The 19,939-nt window shown below is 39.9% G+C and overlaps 1 protein-coding gene across 1 annotated transcript in view; it reads right to left on the minus strand.

The window, feature by feature from the left end:
• furina (furin (paired basic amino acid cleaving enzyme) a) overlaps positions 1-14,826 on the minus strand; it is a gene marked incomplete at both ends in the record, with an annotated part of 75,289 nt that extends 60,463 nt beyond the window's left edge. Inside the window, one exon of the mRNA XM_079997415.1 lies at positions 14,617-14,826. Within this exon, the coding sequence (XP_079853541.1) occupies positions 14,617-14,826 (210 nt within the window). The remainder of the gene's footprint in view (positions 1-14,616) is intronic.
• Positions 14,827-19,939: the final 5,113 nt, after the last annotated feature.

Here is a 19,939-nt window from a genome sequence, read left to right on the forward strand (position 1 = left end):
TCTAAAAATGGCCAATATAAACAATTGTATCTTTTTGTGCTTAATACTATGAAGAACCACAACTTTTTTTTCCGTTGCCGTTTTGTGTTTGCATTGCCTTTCCAGCCAGCAAGCCACCGCCAGATTGACAAACAAATTTACAAATTAGCTCCACGGTAATCACTAAGTAAACATACAATACACTAGTTTCCTGGAATGCCAAGGATCCCAAACAAGGATTGCATCAGATTCTGTGATCAGAGTAAGAAATTAAAAAAAAAAAACAGAAAAAAAAACAATCAAACGTTCCAAAATTAGATCGGGGATTCAACCTTGTGCCAAAATAAGGAAAATAGAAGGATTTGGGCTGCGTATCCGTGTGGGTGTTGGGGAACGAAGCGAGTGAGATAGGGGACAAAAAAAAGAAATTTTCACAGACAACTTGTATTATAGGTCTGGAAATCAGTGGGAGGTTGTTTGCTGTGGACTAAACACTAAACCCACTGGTTGGGAAAGCTGCCCCAGAGCTAAACACAGAGCAGGACTCAGCTATTTCTCATGCGCCATAATTGCAGGCCTTGTGGTTAACTTCTTGTATTGGCAAGTCAAGGAACGGCAAAGCTGGTCGAGAGAAACCTGAGAACCGGTGTATCTCGTCTGTTGGCCCCTGTGAATAACACAGCCGAGCCAACTGAGCCAGGTCTGCCTAGCCGCTTGAGGAAGGAAAGAAAATCTCTGAGGCTCACCAGCTAGAGCCACGCCAGCATCCTGTCCAAGGCAGTGGGATTTTCCATTTAGCTAAACAAACATATTCACAGACACCTCACACCCAAATCTTATCTTCAGAATTGGATGGGGGGGGGGGGGGGGGTCTGGAATGTGAAAACCTAGGTTCACTCCAGGGCCAGTTTCTCTTGAAGCAGGTAATGGAGCTTAATTACATTTCTACATTTTGATAGTGTCATCGTAATGTAGAGGGTCTGTGTCGTGGTTACATTTCTAGGTTGTCATGTGTTTTCTGGAAGAGCCTGAGCCTGTTTCTTGAGAAAGAAACTCACTAAAGTCACTAAAGAGTTGAGTTGATTTTCCGTCTCCTTTTTCCTTTTTTTCCACCTGATTCAACGCACGCTGAACAAGGGAGAAGTTCTGATGAACGATGTGGCTCTGTTGAGATGTAAATTGGACAGGATTGACATGATGGAATCCTCACAAGAAAAATTTGATTCAGTCAAAATAATTGATTTAGGTGAAGAATGCAAACTGTGGATCCCAAAATTGTTCTCAGCTGCAGAAAATATTCATGTTGATGTTGCTATGACGATGGTAGAGCATGTTGCCATCGCTCCTGACAATGGCTGTGTCAACTTCTCTACAAATATACTTAACATGAAATAAAATATTACTTCCTTTGGACACATGGTGCCTTTTTTATTTTGCTCAATAAGGAAATTGAGTAAAATAAAATACAATCTAAAATAAAAACACAATGATTTGATTCTCTCTATTTAGAGGAACGGGACGGGCTGCCTCTCCAATGTTGAGGGAGCAATCAGGGAGCAATCATCTTTGGATGATATTTAATATCTCCCAAAGATTATATAAAATTACGTTGACGACCCCCCCCCCCCCCCCTTCACTTTGGTGAGGAAGTGAAGTGAAGGCGTGGGTAGCGGTTTCGGAGCACCGATTTAAATCAGCAGCTCTGGCATGGCACCAAAGTGAGGCAGAGACATCCACGTTGCGATTCAGTAGATACCGATCGTATGGGAATTGGTGCCATAGTGGTACCGGGTTTCAGTACCCAACCCGACGAGATGTTTAAAACATCCCTTGCATTATTATGTTTTGATGCAGAGTTTGCACGGGGGGGGGGGGGGGGGGGTTATTCACAGACGGGTCCGTTGTCTGTGTGTGTGTGTGTGTGTGTGTGTGTGTGTGTGTGTGTGTGTGTGTGGAGGGGCTGAATCAATGTAGTGCACGCAGCTCTACAATATAGTGAGATAAGATAAAGTTTGACCCATTTAAAATAGTAAAAAAAAATAATAATTCATTGATTGATTAATTAATTAATTAAAAATCAGTGTGTGGCGATCAATGTTGGCAGGCCACCACAAATAAATCTATGTAAGGGAAACACTTGCATGGATACAAGAGTACATGCATTCAGCAAATTTCTTTAACTTTCGGGTATTTCAGGAATAAAAAAATAAAAATAAAGGAAAAAGAAAATTGGTATTGCATCAAAGAGACACTATTGAGGTTAAGGTATCAGTACATGTAGCAGTATCAAAGTCTTTTAAACAATAGCCAGCTCTGAAAAACAACAGCTTTGTATGGAAAGGCAGCATACCAAACAGTAAATAGCACAATGCGAAAATAATGCCTTTCAGTCAGCATGGGCTCAGTCAGCAAAACCATTTCATACAATAAAGGAAGATGAGCTTAACATTACACAGTAGGCATCCAGGGGCTTAATTTCATCCAACATCTGAAGTCAAGGTGGGGGAGGGGGGTTAAACTGAAACCCATTGATGCAGAGCTTAGATCTGCGATAAAATATTCATGAGAAGTCAAACTCATCTCAATAACTAATAGTGCATGCGGACATGATATATTCTGCTTCCTTTGAAACGCGGATGGATAACCTAGATAGAAATGCCGCCTCTGTATTCGTTTTCTGTACGTAAGTCACTGTGGTAGCGGACTAGAAGAACGCAGAAAGCACCTGACGAGGCTGTCACATCAATGATACAGATTACCTAACACTTCTGAGAGAACAACCAAAAGATTTAAAAGGAAAGCCAAAAAGAAAACCTCTGCTTCTGCCCTTATGAACCATGAACCACCGTGTTCTGTTTAAATGGCAGGTTACCAAGACATTACTCGAAACAGGCAAAAACAAATAAGCACCTAGTGAGCACACTGGGCAGTCAATAGAACAGTGTTTCGGTGGAAGTCCAAGTGTTCTGAGGACAAAAGAGTGAAAATATGAGGGAGGGCAGAAACATGTTGCCATGGAAGAGAGTAAGACATGCAACTGGGACTTTGTTTTTTCAGAGGGAATATTACTAGGTGCGTCATAGGTATTGATGTCCAAGGAAAAAGAATATAATAGGACCGCAGCAAGAAATAGTCATAGTTATACCACAAAAACAAAAGGACAGCTCTGACTTTGCGAATGTTATGAGGGTTGACCAATAACAGATATTTGTGGCCAGTATCCATTCACATTAAATATGAACATTTCACTGTTAAGACTTGAGTCGCCAACCCCTAAACACAAAGCTTTATTTAAATGAACTTTTAAGTTTGTCAAATTAGATGTCCACTCTCAAAATGTGGGGGAATGCATAACAAAAGATCAATTATGTGACACACCGCAGCAAGAGCCGCCATCTCGAGCATTTCTAAAATGTCCAGGAGCAGCCAAGTAAGTTGGGGGGGGGGGGGGAACCTTTCTTGAAGGAAAATTAGATTTTTCAGATTTGTGTTCCTTTGTGTTTTTTTTAATCTCGCAATGTTTTTCGAAAACCAAGTTTGATTTATAAATAGTAGAAAAATGTTAAACCGTGGAGTTAATTTTCCCGTATCCATATTCCATGTCGTGTGAAGTCACAATGTGAAACCGTTTTGATAGAATTCAACCTTTAAATGTTACGTGTTTTATACACACACACACAGATGTCGTTGGGGGGGGGGGCTAGCGTGTCACTGACGTAACTGTCACTTCCGTAAACAAGACGAGGCTCCAGGTTCACTTGTCTGTGAAAACTTTCATTTGCCTGTGTCGTTATTGATTAGGAGAAGCGGGTGGAGGAAGATCTATATCATATCGCGGACCTTAATCTGACCAGTGCTATAGGTCCAAGTCAGTTTAAGCAGCGCGCACCGGACTTCAGTTTCCACGATGATAGTCAGCGATGCTGAACCTGAAATTACTCCAGACTCCGGAGAACATTTCAAACAGCGGATTTCAACCTGAATGTGACAATGAAACAGAATATTTTCGAGAACCACCGGAGGAGACCGGGTGATGAAGTCCGTTGAGGTTGGTGATTTAAAATAAAACAATTCCACTTTTATAAAAAATGTATTTTCTTACTGTTAAATAAAAGCTTTCTTAAAAACAAAACAGTTGTGTTGTTGACGCTGTTTAATGGTCCCTCAAAACACAAGGACAAAGCAGTGATTGGCCCATTCAGCAGTATGTTAAGTAGCCATGTGGCTTTGGCTACCCTATTTGCATTCTGGGAGCTGGCTGAATGAAGTAAGTCTGGGCGGAACTTTCAAGGTGATTCAGAAACACGGTTTGCCACACCCTTCTCATTAACAAATCTTTGCTTTAAAAATATTTGCTTGATTTGCACAAGTGACACCTTGTTTGGAAGGTCTGATTCTCTACTTCTCCACTCTGAAATGATGCGGGGAATAAAAAGTCGAAAGCCGCCAAATCAACCTCAAGTGGTGGGTCACATATGAACTATCAATTACATGAACTATCAATTGATCAATTACACTAGTGGAAAAATCACTGAATTATTTATGAGCTTATATACATACACACACACACCATAAAATAATTATGCACATAAATATAAAAACAGAATGTGGGCATTAATGCCTCTGTTGTTTCTATGCTTGTTTATGTGCTTCATTATTTTAGCTAAGCTGATTGTATCTGTCAGTGGAGAAACAATGCAATGAATCAAGGTTCAATGATCACCGACATCAGCCGTACCGTCAATGAACCAAAAAACAAGCTGTCACTGAAAAACTGGATTACTAATGTATTAATTCTAGATCTACATGCAAATGAGCCACTCATATATGAAATGAAAGATGGGATGCGGATATGAGCAAAGTTCCTCCTCCAAGTACTGGAAACAAGCAGATCAAAATTCCAGATCTGGCACGAGTGAGAAAGACTCCTATTTCAGGGAATATAACCACTAGCAGCCGTCATAAGAACTCCAGCCAAATGCTGCATTCCTCCAACGCCGCCGCCTCCATTCGGCTGGTTACAGGCTTTTAAAGGCTCACCTCATTGTTTTCCTTGTAAAGGGCTTATCTGATCTAAGCCATAGCAGTTACAAAATGCAGCACTATTGCATGCTTCAACACACCCACCCACCCACCCACCCACCCACCCACCACACACACACACACACACACACACACACACACACACACACACACACACACACACACACACACACACACACACACACACACACACACCCACCCACCAACTAGTAAGCCCTTGTGTGTGTACGCATGTAGGAAAACACCACAGTGAGAAATCAGGTTAGTGCAACCACAGTCAAAAACAGCGTTGTGAAATATTGACGTTCTCTGTACTCGTTAACACTTCAACCAACATCCATGATTTCTTCAATCTGAATGCCAGTTAGATCATTGAAAGATTTAACACAATAACCCTATTATTGTGACAATACAGGTTTCTCCAACTCACTTTTCAACATAATTTGTAGTCCCAATACTTCGGATAAAGCAGGAAAAAGTTACTTTCATCACATCTTTACGATTTATTGGAGCTAATCCAAGACTCATAAGCACGGAATACAAATCTTCTATCTGCTTTGCACAGACAGAGGGATACCTTTACCAAGCCAAAGGCAGAGGAAGGTTATGAGACAATATAAGAAATCCACTGGTATATCAATTTGGTCAATTGGCAACTGGGTGACACAAGCTCTCCAATCCTCTGTTTTCGTTGCTACAGGGCGCTGGATGTACATGTATACATTTGTGTCACATGTGGCTCTTGTTACAAGCCTCCTGCTCCATCAAAGCCCCCACGTCTGCTTTGTGGGACGTTATGGGCTTGTGTTGGGACTAAGCCTGGGTTTCCTTGTGCAAAAGGCTCATGGAAGCCTGGTGTCGTCTCCACCACTGCGGGTTAGGGCTAGGTATTCTTCAGGATTTTATTTTTTATGTATTTATTTATTTTTTTACAGAATTCTTCCCAGATTACCATTTTAGATTCCGATCGACCCGATTCTTTTTGTATTCCCTCATGTATATATTGTAAGGGATAATACAATTCCAGCTTCAGCGGAGTGAAATGCGTTTTCTGACGAAAGATTTTTGCTTTGCAGTTACTTATGTCTTGCCTTTACAAAGTAATTTTCTAAACAACCCAGGCATAAAGAGTGTAAGTCACATAGTTTAAAGACTTGACAAATGGTTCAACATGTGGGTAGTTATGGCTACATTTTGCCAAATTGTTGTTGGTTCTTCTCATGTGGATGTTACTTTTTCCCCTTTTCACAACACACAAGAGCACTAGACACCAAATTAGAATTACAAATAATAGTTGTGATTGACAGCACACTGAAAGGCTAGCAAAGGCTGTTACGTTCATATTTGAGAACCAACCAGATGGTCAGCATTGTTTAGGAGAATGTTTTTCTTTTAATTGTTCTCCATAATTGTACTGTTCTATCTCACTTCCTATTTGTTATGTCATTGCATAATGAGGTGTTAACAAATGTTCAATGATTTACAAAATGAGAAGAACAAATGTCTACTGAATTTGTATTGCTTTGTATTGCAGTTGGCAAAAAGAATGTGTTTATCACGGTGAAGTGGCTGAAAAGTTATTATACATAAATTGAGTGAATCAAATTAAATCCTCCATAGTTTTACACAAGGGCACGGTTAAAACAGTTTTAAAGCTTTAATTCCAAGCTCTGGCAAACACCACCTCTGCCAAGGAGAATCAACGGGACGTAATTGGATAATGGCAACGAAATGTAGACAATATTTCCATGTAGTATTGGTCTTTGCTCTGACAGCCATGCTTTTGATTATTTTTCTGGATGCATTTCCTGGCATGTTGATGCTGCAAATTGCTTAGTGAAGATAACCAGGCTGAAGTTCTGTGGTCTCAGAGGAAAAATGTCTGTGGTGATCTGTATCCAAATATAACACTGCAGAACAATATGATGGATCATACATTTAAATTTGGTTCTTTTTTACTTTTTCTGAAACTTAATCAGGGTGGCTAAGCATCCTTGAACAAGCAGAACCCTAGAGACATTTAGGCTAAGTTTTCTTTAGTTTTTTTACAGTTTTGCAGTATATTCACATATTGACTTTTTTATATGCATAGCAACTATACACCCCTACATCAGATTGTCTGATTTTGTATCCAATTCAAGTGTCTCAAATTGTTCAAACCTTATGGAAAGCACAATTCATGGAGGGAGATAGTACAAGTGTTGCATTTAAAATAAAAATCATCATTATATAGTACGGTTAGGTCCGTCTTGAGTACTCAAATACCCCGAATGCATTGACAAAAATATTCTCAAAAAGAATCAGACTCAAAGCTTATAATAAGAATTATACTAATATAATAATATTGTGATCTGGGCTTAAGCAGACAACATCAAGGATTCTCCTGGTTCCAGGAAACAGGCAAAAAGACAGCTCCAAAACGATGTCCTAAGCAGCCGACTTTAACACTGTCATCTTACTTCATAGCCCTATTAAGGGTAGTTTAAAATTATAGAATATTTCTGCTAGAAGTAAACGTTGTGACAAAACTACTTCATTACATATTTCAATCACTCCCCCTCTGACCACTTAACGGCAACCTGCTTTCTCCAATAGAGAACGTAGGATAAGTCAATCTTTGCAGTTCATTAACTTTCATCAAAGACCAGCAGCTGCCTGGAGATGAAGGAAGCCCGAGGCCTGATTCGTTTGACTGAGGCTGAAATGTTGAATAAAGGGCAGCTCTCTTTTTTAAAGCAAAAGATGGACCAGAAACACTGGGACCAAAGACACTACACAGTGTACTGTTTAACGCCTCAGAGATGAGAAGAGATACATTCCTCTCTGGATGAAAAGCCTAGCAGATTAATGGGGCATCCAGCTCAACCAAGAGCCCATGAGTCCTGACTGAACTTTGTCTGCAGCGTTACCATTACGGCACTTCAAAGTAGCACTTCTCTCTAGGAGGCATACGACGCGGTTCGTATAGAACTGCACGCTCCACTGGATGTCTGCTCTTATTGGCAAAAGTAGGGCAGGGCCGCAGTGCAGACGCAGGCCTGTTAAAGATTAATACATATATTGCACATGTAGGCGAGTTTACAAAACAATCTAAACCATCATGCAATATTTAATAAACGCAATCTATAGCCAGGTCACAAGTTGGTGCCCTGACAACTGTCAGGGGACCAGGTAATAGTCCTATAGGGATTCAAGCTCAATTTAGTTGAGGAAAGTAGTTATTTCAATAACACTGAAACTAAAGCCAAGCCTTTATACAGATACTTGGATGGTCTCTATTTTAAGGTTGTTGAGTCTCACTGTGTCTTGTCTTTAGACAGCCATGCACTACAATAGAGAGGAAGCACCTGTTCAGGGTCTTCTCTCAGAGCTCAGTGAGCAGCTTTCTCCTCTTGGCCAATCACCATCAGCCTCAATGCTTTCCAGCCAATATCTCAAACTCCCTTCTGCCTCACATTCAACTGCTACAACTCTCCAGGGACCAATTACAGGGTCCATGCCTGCAGCATTTCATTCTTGGACTTTGTGCCAAGCCTGTTTCACGTTAGTTGAAGCTGTATCTTGAGGAGTGAGCGCGAGTAAAGGCATTTGCATCAAATAAGGAGCTCAGAGATGATTTAGCATCACGCAGGCCAGCCCGATACTGTAGAGTGAGAATTATTTACGCAAAACATGAGTACACAATTATATTAATATCCCTTTCAATTGCTCACAATTATCTGAGAGAGAAATTGGACCCAATTTTAAAAACTGCAAGAGGGTCAGAGAGGGGGAAACAGAAAAGAGCAAAAAGGAGAGAGAATGAAAAAGAGAGAAAAATAAAAAGTCTATGAACACAAAGCTACATTAGTTAGCAGGACAAACGCTCTGTGGCCCCATGCACAGTCGGTGCACAGGGTTGAGTTAATTTTTTGCAGATTAATAAAATATGCCGTGAAAGCGGTAAAACAAAATGAGACTGAAAAGAAAAACACGCAGATTACTAATTTATGCTAAGGGGTCTAAAGTAAAACCAAAAAAGCTTTGTATTAAGTAGAAGCAATGGATAAAGCCCAGGTGTGCAGCTCCTTGCTCTAATGAAGATGAGGCAACCACAGAATCTCCAGTCAATCACTTTAAGCTGGTTAACAGGTTTTGTTGGGAAGTAGTGACCACCACCACTAACAACTATTTTGCTTTATTAACTAGCTGAGTTAACTAAACAAAACAGGCATCTAGAAAGGAGCAGCGGATAACGATAGATCACCATGAGCGTACTGGCACTTTAGAAGAACCCCCCCACCCCCCACCCCCAGCTGTGAAAATATAACCAAATTAATACAGTCTTTTAAATTTTTCTTTTGTATTATTAATAAATTCGGAATCATAATATTCCAATATGTAAATGCAGGGTAGAACATATCCCATCACGGGCTCTTGTTAAAAACAGAATATTATATCACTAAGGGAAGGGAGGGAAAAAAGTTAATTTAGAACACAAGCATGTGATGCCATGTGCCTTTGTGCCAGGGAGTTCAGTCAGGGTACAGGGTAAAGCTCTCTCAAAAAGCAGGATTTAAAGGGGACCTATTATGTTCCTTTTAAACAAGTTAATATCACATCATTTAGTAGACGCTTTTGCCCAAAGGGACTAACAATTATTTATACACCAATGGATGCAGCCATTAGGATCAATTAGGGGCTAAATGCCTTGCTCAAGGACACTGCACTGCACTCGACAACCCGTTCAACCTCCTGAGCTACTGCCCCAAGATACCACCCAGATTATGCATTCTAGCCATTCTATCATGCCTCTACCCCATCCAGTACCAGGATGCTCCATCGAAGTGGTTGGCGGCACCCTCCTGAGGTCCCTAGTCAGGTCTCTAAAGTCCCTCATCAGCTGGGAACCCGTCAACTCAAGGATTATTACAGGAAGATTTCACACTACGCATATGAAAAGAAAAAAAAACAAAAAAAAAAAACAAACAAACAAACTTCAAAATGTACAATGCTATGCCCCTACCAACGACGCAGACGATGGAACCAAGGACCACTTCTACAACCAACCACATCACATACTCCAGACCAAGAAGGGAAAGGACATCATGATTTTAATGGGAGACATGAATGCAAAGATAGGGGAAAACAACAATGGTTATGAGCTGATTATGGGAAGGTACTGGCTAGGTATCATGGAAATGGAGAAAGATTTGCAGCAGTCTGTGTAGACAACAACTTGGTTATCGGCGGTTAAGACCAGAGATGGACACAACACTTTAGAGAGCTGCTTAATAGACAGCCCACTCAACTGACAGCAGAGACTCCACCAGTTCCAAACCTGCTGGAGATTGCAACACCCCCAGCAAGATGGAATTTAGGAAGGCCATTAAGGCCTTGAGAGGAGGTAAGGCAGAAGGGCCGGATGAGATACCAGCTGAAACCCCCAAGGCAGACACGGAAACTTCTGCCAGAATGCTTCACCACCTCACGCAGGCTATCCGGGAGGAAAAGTAAAGACCCATCGGATTGGAGAGATGGCATCATTGTAAAGATTCCCAAGAAGGGAGAACTCAGGGAGTGCAAACACTACAGAGGAATAATGCTCCTTCCAACACCAAGGAAACACATTCGACTGGAGAGACTGCAGAAAGCGGTTGATTGAGGGAAAACTGCAGGAAAACCAGGCTGGCCTCAGGAATTGTAGATCTTGTGGAGACCCAATTGCCATCTTAAGGATTATCACCGAGCAATCCTTAGAATAGAACTCTCTTGTCTATGTCAAATTCATAGATTTTGAAAAGGCATTTGTCGATCGTGAGACACTTTCGAAACCAATGGTGCACTAGAGCATCTCGCGAAGTTCATCAGCATCATCAAGAGTTAAGTTCTCCATGAAGGATGCCCAGGCCTTTTAGGCACTGACTGGTGTGCAGCAGGCATTTTCTCGCCCTTCCTCTTCCTTCTTTGCATAGACTGAAGTAACCAAGGACCGCAGAACTGGCATACAGTGGAACCTGGCCAAACAGTGACAGGACCTCAATTTTGCTGATGATATAGCACTACTTGCACACACTCACCAACAGATGCAGGAAAATCACATAAACTAGAAAGAACTGCTGCTACCCTTGGGCTCAAGATCAACACACCAAAAACAAAAGGGTTATGAGAATCAATAACAAGAACAATGCACCAATAATCACGGATCATAATCAACTAGGGGAGGCAGGCAGTTTTACATACCTTTGGAGCATAATTACTGTGGACAGAGTAATGGAGGAAGAAAAGCAAAGACAGCATTCAACATCCTAAATAACATCTGGAAAACAAAAGCCCAGGCACTTAAAACCAAACTGAAATTGTTTTCATTCAAACGTCAAATCCATTCCTACGGATCCAAAATATGGAAGATTACCACCAACATGCTTAATAAACTACAGACATTCATCAACCATTGCTGACGCCTCCTGGGAATGTGCTGGCCAGACACCATCACCGACCTGTGGGAGCGCACCAAACAAGAACATTTAGAACTTCCAATTAGGAGGAGGAAGTGGAGCTGGTTGCGCCACACACTCAGAAGACACAATAAATCACCAAACAGGTACTAACATGGAACCCACAAGGCAGGAGAAAGAGGAAGACCAGAACCACCTGGAGAAGAAACACAGAGCAGGAAATCAAGACTGAGGGGCTGCCATAGCAGCAACTTGATCGAAAAAGGACTAGACAAAAAGGCCCAACTAAGTAGGTCTGGGTTCCATTGCATTAAGTCCATAAACTTTCACTGATTTCACCTGATCAGTCCACCAAATCTACCACCTGAGCCACTTCGGGGGGGGGAGTGGCTCAGGAGGTAGAGCGGGTCATCTAGTAATTGGAAGATTAAATCATTTCTTAACAGACAGTGGTATTATTTCTCTTTCTTTAAAAGATTTGTGCTGGTCTGTAAGCCAACCGAGCAGTTCGCAGCAGTGCTTGTTATTCTCCATCCATGGGTGGAGTTACTCAGAAGAAGGGCGGTTCTAATTCTACTGAAGCCCTAAATGACGTACAAAAGGGCTGCAAATCGGAATGGCTTGTTTCATTACATGTTTTCTGAAATAGACAGCTCACAAAAAAACTGACTGGGTGTCTTATTTCACAGTTTTGTGTGTTAGGTAGGCCCATCAGAGACCAAATGGATGTGCACAAGCACTGAAAAAGTGAGTTTTTCATAATGGGTCCTCTTTAATAGTTAAACTTAGTTGAAAGTGAGTCCAGCCATGTTTTTTGTCTCACAGTGTTGAAATACTACTTGAAATCCGCACACCTAACCTGCTCTGGAGAAGGTTAAATTCATTTTAAAAAAGTAACCTATTCATTTAAAATACCATTCATTTTGAAGCACAGTAGAACCACATGGTTCAATGCAGAGTGCCGATATTCTGTATAAGTAATGGAGGCTTCAGAGTAAAGTATTTGTATCAAAAGCTGCACCCCATAGGTCAATTAGGCTCTGGGACATTTTTTGACTTTTTTATGCCAATTAAGTACCCACCAATACAGAGTATTGATCCATGTTTTTTACAGAACAGTATAGACTTAGACTGTAGGTTTTGGGTTGACATAACCAGAAAGATATTAAATTTGGCTCATCCCAAAGCTGTGACAGGTCATACCTGACCGCCCGCCCGCGCGCACGCCCGCGCGCCCGCCCGCACGCACGCACGCGCACACGCACACGCACACACACACACACACACACACACACACACACACACACACACACACACAGCTAAAAACTATGACATTCACCACTTAACATTCTGGTCGAGTGGAGACACAAAGGATTCACTGTGTCGGTTTACTCAGCTCTGGGGTCGAGGTTTTCATTTTCAAAAGAGAAACAATTGTGATCTGATGGCCATCTTTATTACACATAGCCTAAGTGGTTATGGTTATAGTGTGCCTTTCAAAGCTAATGCAATTGACGCTGCACTGAGCACACAGTACGGATAATAAGCCGTGAATCGAACAGATGGGACTGTTCCGTGCAGTTTCTATTATGAGTTTTAACCATCGCTATGTCATGTTGACAGATGTCTTATGTCCCACATGGTTGGCCTTCCAAGGAAAAGACAGAGACATCAGTTGGAAACTAATAATTAGAGGCTAAAGATAAACGTTTTTAAATGACTTGAAAACACTGGAGCAGAGCAAAGAGCACACCTTAAAATTTCCCTTCAACCTATAAACATATGTCATTATCTTCAACATTTTGGAAAGGGTACCTGCGTAATGGCACCTTTGCAATTAACTCATTCCTACTTTCTTAGGTCTTGAATTATTGCTTTGGTAATCGGCTCTTTACATCAAATTACCGTGGCATGGCAGGCACCACAGCAAGTTTCATTAATTTTGTTTCAGCCTACCTTACCCCACATTTCCTCCCATGTTGGCAATTCATAATAAAAATGAATGTGCTGCAATGAGAAGTCAAGGCGTTCGCAGAGAATGCTTGCGTCAACAGCCCACAAAGCATTTCCCCTCATCTAAAATACAAAGGAAGTTACACCCAAAGCCCTAGAGAGAATACTCGAGGTTTTATGATTTGGACTCTTCCCAATGCGTAGGTTCAGTTAAAATAGAGACATAATGTCAAGTTATGAATCAACAAACAGGTTAAATGATGCACGTAGATACCGCAGAGCTGGTACAAGCAGACTTGTGGTCGGAAGCTTGAAAACCGACACGCTTTTTAATGCTTTCAGTTCGAATAGGGAATTTCTACTACTATTCTTTCTTCTAATTTCTAATACTAAAATGCAAGTATGTATGTCACTGGTATTTACAAAAAAAAAAAAAAAAAAGGAAAAAAAAGTCTTGGCATTCAGATACCCTTGTGTATTATGCCAATACACAAAAGAGACATTGCTTTCAATTATTATAATCAATGTACATATCTGATATAAAAAAAAATATGATAAGCTAATAGCTCTGTGAAGCTTTCTGAAGCTCTGGTTCATAAATACAATAAATCAATTAACATACATCTACTTTTTGTCTAATTGCCTAACTACGATAAGAAAAGTAAGATACAAAAATAAATGATAAATGCATTTATTGACCTTAGAAGAGAACTACTGAAGTCTCAGTAGCAAGGTCTGACATTCAGACAGCTACATAGATTTTTTTTTTGGTATATAATTTTCCTAAAAAAAATGTACTAATCAATTTAAATCACTTGCCAGCATTGCTTTAATTTCCTTGGCTAGTTTGTATTTTCCTGTGCCAAAAGAATAGTTGTGAATTTTTGTGTATAAGTTTACTCATTATGCCATGCCCTATGATTCAGAGGACGAATAACTTTCCAGTCTAGTAAAACCATATGGCTGAACACAGCACAAATACCCTGTTAAACTAGGGGAGACTTTGTTATAAAACATTCAGCGCTGCACCATGTTGCTCAAATAAGCTCGCTCACACACACACACACACACCACACACGCACACGCACACGCACGCGCACGCACACGCACACGCACACGCACGCTTTAGCATTCGGATTCCAAACACTTAAAATTCATGGTGAAAAAGCAGCATTAATAAAAAGCAATACAAAAAGCTACTTACATGTCCATGGTTGATGAAACCATGTTGACTGGCAACTTTGTCGGCTTCCTCCTGACCCCCGGGGACGAGGACAGCCCATGTGTTGGTGTAGACTTTCTGATCCTGCGCTGTACCCAGCCCAGCAACCAGCAAGACCACAAAAGATCCCAGCAGCAACTGGAGCAGCCTGAGCCATGGGCCTATGGCCATAGATGGAGGACCAAAAGCCATAGGTTCTCGTTTTGCAGCACAGTCTGCGAACACAGCGTCCCTCTGACAGGCCGGGGCTGCCCTTGGTGCATACAGGGGCAAAGAGAGAGACAAAAAAGGGGGGCAGTCACAGCACACGGGGACCTGAGGAGGAGGGAAGATTTGGATTTAGAGCAAGAAAAAAAATGAAAACACATATACTGAGCAACATATACTGAGGAGCGTTGGCTTAAATAACAAGGAAGTAAACTGTCAAAAAGCCAGAGAATCTCTCCTTTCCGGATATATGGCAAAGCAGAGTCCTGTTCTGTGATACAAAAGGACCATAAAAACGATCACAAAAGAGCGGATTTATATCACGGAGGTCTAACATTGATGGGCAAACAATTTGCCAACAAATTCTCCACAGCTCAGGTCACTTTTGACTCCAGATTTTGTTGATACTTCGCAATTTTAATAAAATAAGTCAGTAGCTTAAATAATGATGGCCACGGGTTTCCTCTTCTCGGTACAATGTTAATTTCTATGGGTTTTGGGCACCTTCAAGACAGGAGATACTGTAGAACAGGACCCAGTAGGAGACTGATATCATAGCCAACCTTACATCACAAAAGGTTTTAAAGATGATAATAATGTGAGCTCACTTGTGCAGCTGCAATCTTAAGGTAGAGAACAAAATATGTATGTAAATGTATTACAATGCATTAAACGCAAATTACTAAATGCATTACCTCTGTGATAACGTTAATATTATTTTCTGCAATATTAATATGTAAATTCCCAATGATGGGTAAAACAAGTATTACAGAAAAATAAGGCGCAATTCCCGTTTTGAGACGAGGACTTGTTCTGATTTGTTCTGAAGCATGGAGTGTTTTACGTCTTATTAGGAGAAGACCAAGTCAAATGTAATGCTATTGAAACATTTGCATAGTGGCAAAAGGTAGATTTAATTGTTAATGGTAAAAATGTTGTAATTATATTTAAGAATGCACACATTAGTCTGCTTATAAGTTCAGAGAGTTGATAAAACAGCCCATTACATGTCAAAAGGGAAAACTGATAAGTCAATGGTGCCACTTAAGAATGTAACAAGTCTTGCCAACCTTAACATCAAAAATTTGCCAACATCAGCATACCAGCCTTTAAAATTATGTTAGCCATTCCACTGATTCTAATCAACCCCCTCCCCTCCCTTTTAGCCATTTAAGAACGGAAAAAATAAACACGTATCAACATGAAAAAGAAAAGTGTCCATTCCTCTAACCACTAAAGAGTAATTGCTGCCATTACTGTTGCAGCATATCATTACTCAAGGTGGTTCACACAGGTTATGGTCACACAGAAAACATTCATTTAAATAAAACAAAATAATAATAATTAAAATAAAATATTTGAGAAGATTTAAAATTTTCTAAATATCCGGTTCAGAATGATTCAGTTTGCAATCACATAGAGATGTCAACACTTTCTAGGACCGACTTTAATACAAAACAGACACAGCTAAAAGTTCTACCTAGCCCCATCTTAAAAAAAAAAAGTCAAGTAATGAATGTGATTCATTCAGCATCATCTGATCGGTCAAATTATCTTGTACAGTGTGGGATATTTATCATCATTAGTCATTAATCCCCACTCAGAGGTTTGTCAGACCATGGACAAATTCTTTGGTCGTGGCCAAAGGTCTAGAGGTCGGAGGTCTGTTTTTCCACTGTGACAGGATGGGGGTGACTGATTAACTGCCGAGAATTTAAGGCTCATTTACGGCAAAGTTCTGGTGATTCATGCCGTTCTATCCTATGGCTGAGTACTAGAACCAGAGCAAGTCATGACAAAACGGCTGTATGGGTAAACAAAAAATGCATTCAAATTGGAGGTGAGAAGTTCTCCCCTTTTATTGGTATGCAAATAAAATGAACAATACAGCCAGCAGGAGTGCTTGAATTCAACAAACAAACAAACCAGTGTGTTAGATAAAACTATATCATTACAAATCCATGTAGAAGTCAGTAATCAAAAAAGTCCTTTTTTACTAAAATACATAGATATTCAGTAACTTTACATGAATACAATCTTGTAATCAAAGTTGAATGCTAAATTGTTCAAAACCACATCCTAGAACTCATGACGTAGGGCTACACAATTAGAACAACTTTTCCAAGCACGTTGGGCCTAAAACATTCAACATTAACAGATGTACGGTATTTCTAATACCGGGTGTGCTACCAATCCCTTCTAACAAAGCGAACTTGTATAAGTACAAATGAAGGCTATTTGTTTGCTATAGTTACTAGTTACTAATTTAATGGTGTGCCACCTTGAGAATTCAACTCATTAAATAATTAACCTGCAAAGTGCAATGCACAAATAGTCACTGGCGGTTAGAATTTGGCAAACCGTCACGGACTAAAGCAGCCATTGAGCTGTGTTGGTCCTAAAAATAAGTTGTCATGATTCCGACGTATAGAATACGCGCAGCCATAGAGCTGGTGGGAGTTGTAATTCTATTTTGGCGGCGCCACACTGAAACAAATCACCAGATGAGGATTAAAAATTACACATATGTCCTTCGGCTTGCCAGTTGCGTCCGGTTTAAAAACTAAATAATTCTACGTCAACTTTGCCGCCATATTGGAATGAGCAAGACTGTCCTGTAAACAAATAAGAGGAAATGGAGGAGCTGCGTTTCTTCGGGATAAAAAGCGCTTAACATTTACCCTTTTCAACCGATTTCAATTCGTTATTTTTATATTCACGGGTTTATAATCTACGTGGAGTAGAAAAAATAAAATAAAATCCTACTCCACGACCGTTCCAATATGGTGGCGACATTGATGTACAATCCAAAGGTCCTGGTCCAGATCTTGATCTTTTTCGGGGGGTTTTTCCAAATATTCACTTTGAAAACCTACAGTTTACATGTGAAGGTAAAATGTAAAGTATGTGAAGCCTATTTAACATACAGTTCAAATACATTTAAATATAATGATTTATTTTTTATTTTTTGCTATTTTAATAAGAAGTGCTGTGTGGTTTATTGCAGCCTCATGTAACCCCACACATAATACCAACAACAACAAGAAAAAAGAGCTCTGGTATCAGAATCGGCACATATGCTTCGGAATCGGAACAGTGGATCGGTGCATCTCTAAATTGTGACTGCTAAATACCCGATTGACCTCAAATGGATCTGCTGGTCGTGGGCTGATGTAGTACACAGAATCCAAATTCACTCAATTGCACAGTTTGCCAACATAACAGGGTGCATATTGTTCAGTTTGAAGATTTGGACTCCGCTCTAATTGCAAAATTGGCATGCAATGAATGAAATTTACCAGAGTAGTTATTCTAAAATGGGACAAGAAACTTTTCAGCTTATCAGATCTGACACCAGAAGCACAGCACATGAAATACCATTTTTGGCCTATGCTTTGTTTTTTTCCCCATTTGATTGTGGTTACTATGTTGAAAAATTTGAATATTCCTTTTACATGTACACATGATTGCACAAACAAAAATAACCATGATGTTATATATTTTGTCCAGTTTTTATATATAATCTACATGTAAACCGCATTCTGCCATCCTGGAAGCGATCTCAGAACTAGATTACAATAATTAAACTCCCAAATGTCAAGGCTTTATTCGTTTCATTTAAATATTTAAGAAAATTGATGCAAAAATATTTTGACAAATATGTGTCTGCCTGCCAGTGATGGGATTTCAAAAGGACAAACATTTACACCACCAATTATGACAGTCTTCAAATTTGTACAGCATTTAGTAAGCAGTGGTGGCACTAGATACAACTCTGTGTTGATCACAGTCATCTGCAATCTGAGTTTTTGTTGCCGTCACAATTCCTTGCCAATGATTGTGAAGAAACGACGTGTTACAACGATTACACATTTCCTCTTCCATCCACAAATGTTAAACTCTAACCACTTCTTCAATCTTTTAAGTTACAGGTTAATTCTGAGTTTAGATTTTATGACTCTTTCATTATATTTACAAATAATTCAAGGAGTATTCTTTCTCAATCTACAAAGTACATTACTCACTACCATGCTGGCACTCTGCTTCATAAACATTCCATTTGCAGGATATTTTTCCTAAAAGCCTCTCAAAATATTATTATTACTATTTTAATGTGCTAGAAGTTCAGTGACACTCCCTATAGTCAAAAAAAAGTAAGCTTGATTGTTTGTAAATTATGTTCTACGGCAATTTAAAAAATGCATTTTGTTCACAGTATAACGTTTGACATGTACTTTCACACTGTAAAGGAGTTCAGAAGGTCTGTTGTAAGGGTCATGGATTAATAAATAGTAAATTCTTGTCAGAAAAATCATTTTGAAATTCTAGTTTTGGATAAATGCACACCATTCCCAATTATAAGCAGATAATGGGGCAATATAGAAGATATCACCATAACTTTTGACACTGACTGCAATCAGTAAACATCAATATGCATAAACAATGTGACAACGCTCCTGAACCTCTCACAACAGTGATTCCCAACCCTTTTCCACATCAATGACCCCCAATTTGACACAAAATAGGCAACGGACCCCATTTTACAACATTTATTTATTCATTCTTTAGTCTCCAGGACCCCAACATGAGGAGATGTTTGGTTGTAACATTGTGATGAAGTTCAAACGTCCGTACTATAGTTAGGGGAGAAAACAGTACAACGAGGATCAAAACAGCCATTATTGTACGGTGCTAAACTGTTATGTAAATCAAACAATGTCTCAGATTGTCTCGCTGTGATCTCGGCAACTTAACACACACCGCATGTGTCACGCAGCCTTTCCGGTCATTATTATGACTGGATTGTTTCTCACACACACACACACACACACACACACACACACACACACACACACACACACACACACACACACACACACACACACACACACACACACACACACACACACACACACACACACACACACACACACTTTCCTATTTTTGACACAGCATGAGTTGTTGATACAGAGCTTTATTGTTTACGTTGTACATATATTGCCAAGAGTATCTATTTAGTTCAGTTTTAGGTTTATTGTATATTGCTTATTTTATCTATTTATTTAGTTCATTTATTAGGTTTATTGTATATTGCTAA

This window comes from Zeus faber (genome assembly GCF_960531495.2).
Source record: "Zeus faber genome assembly, chromosome: 3".
Lineage (NCBI taxonomy): Eukaryota > Metazoa > Chordata > Actinopteri > Zeiformes > Zeidae > Zeus > Zeus faber.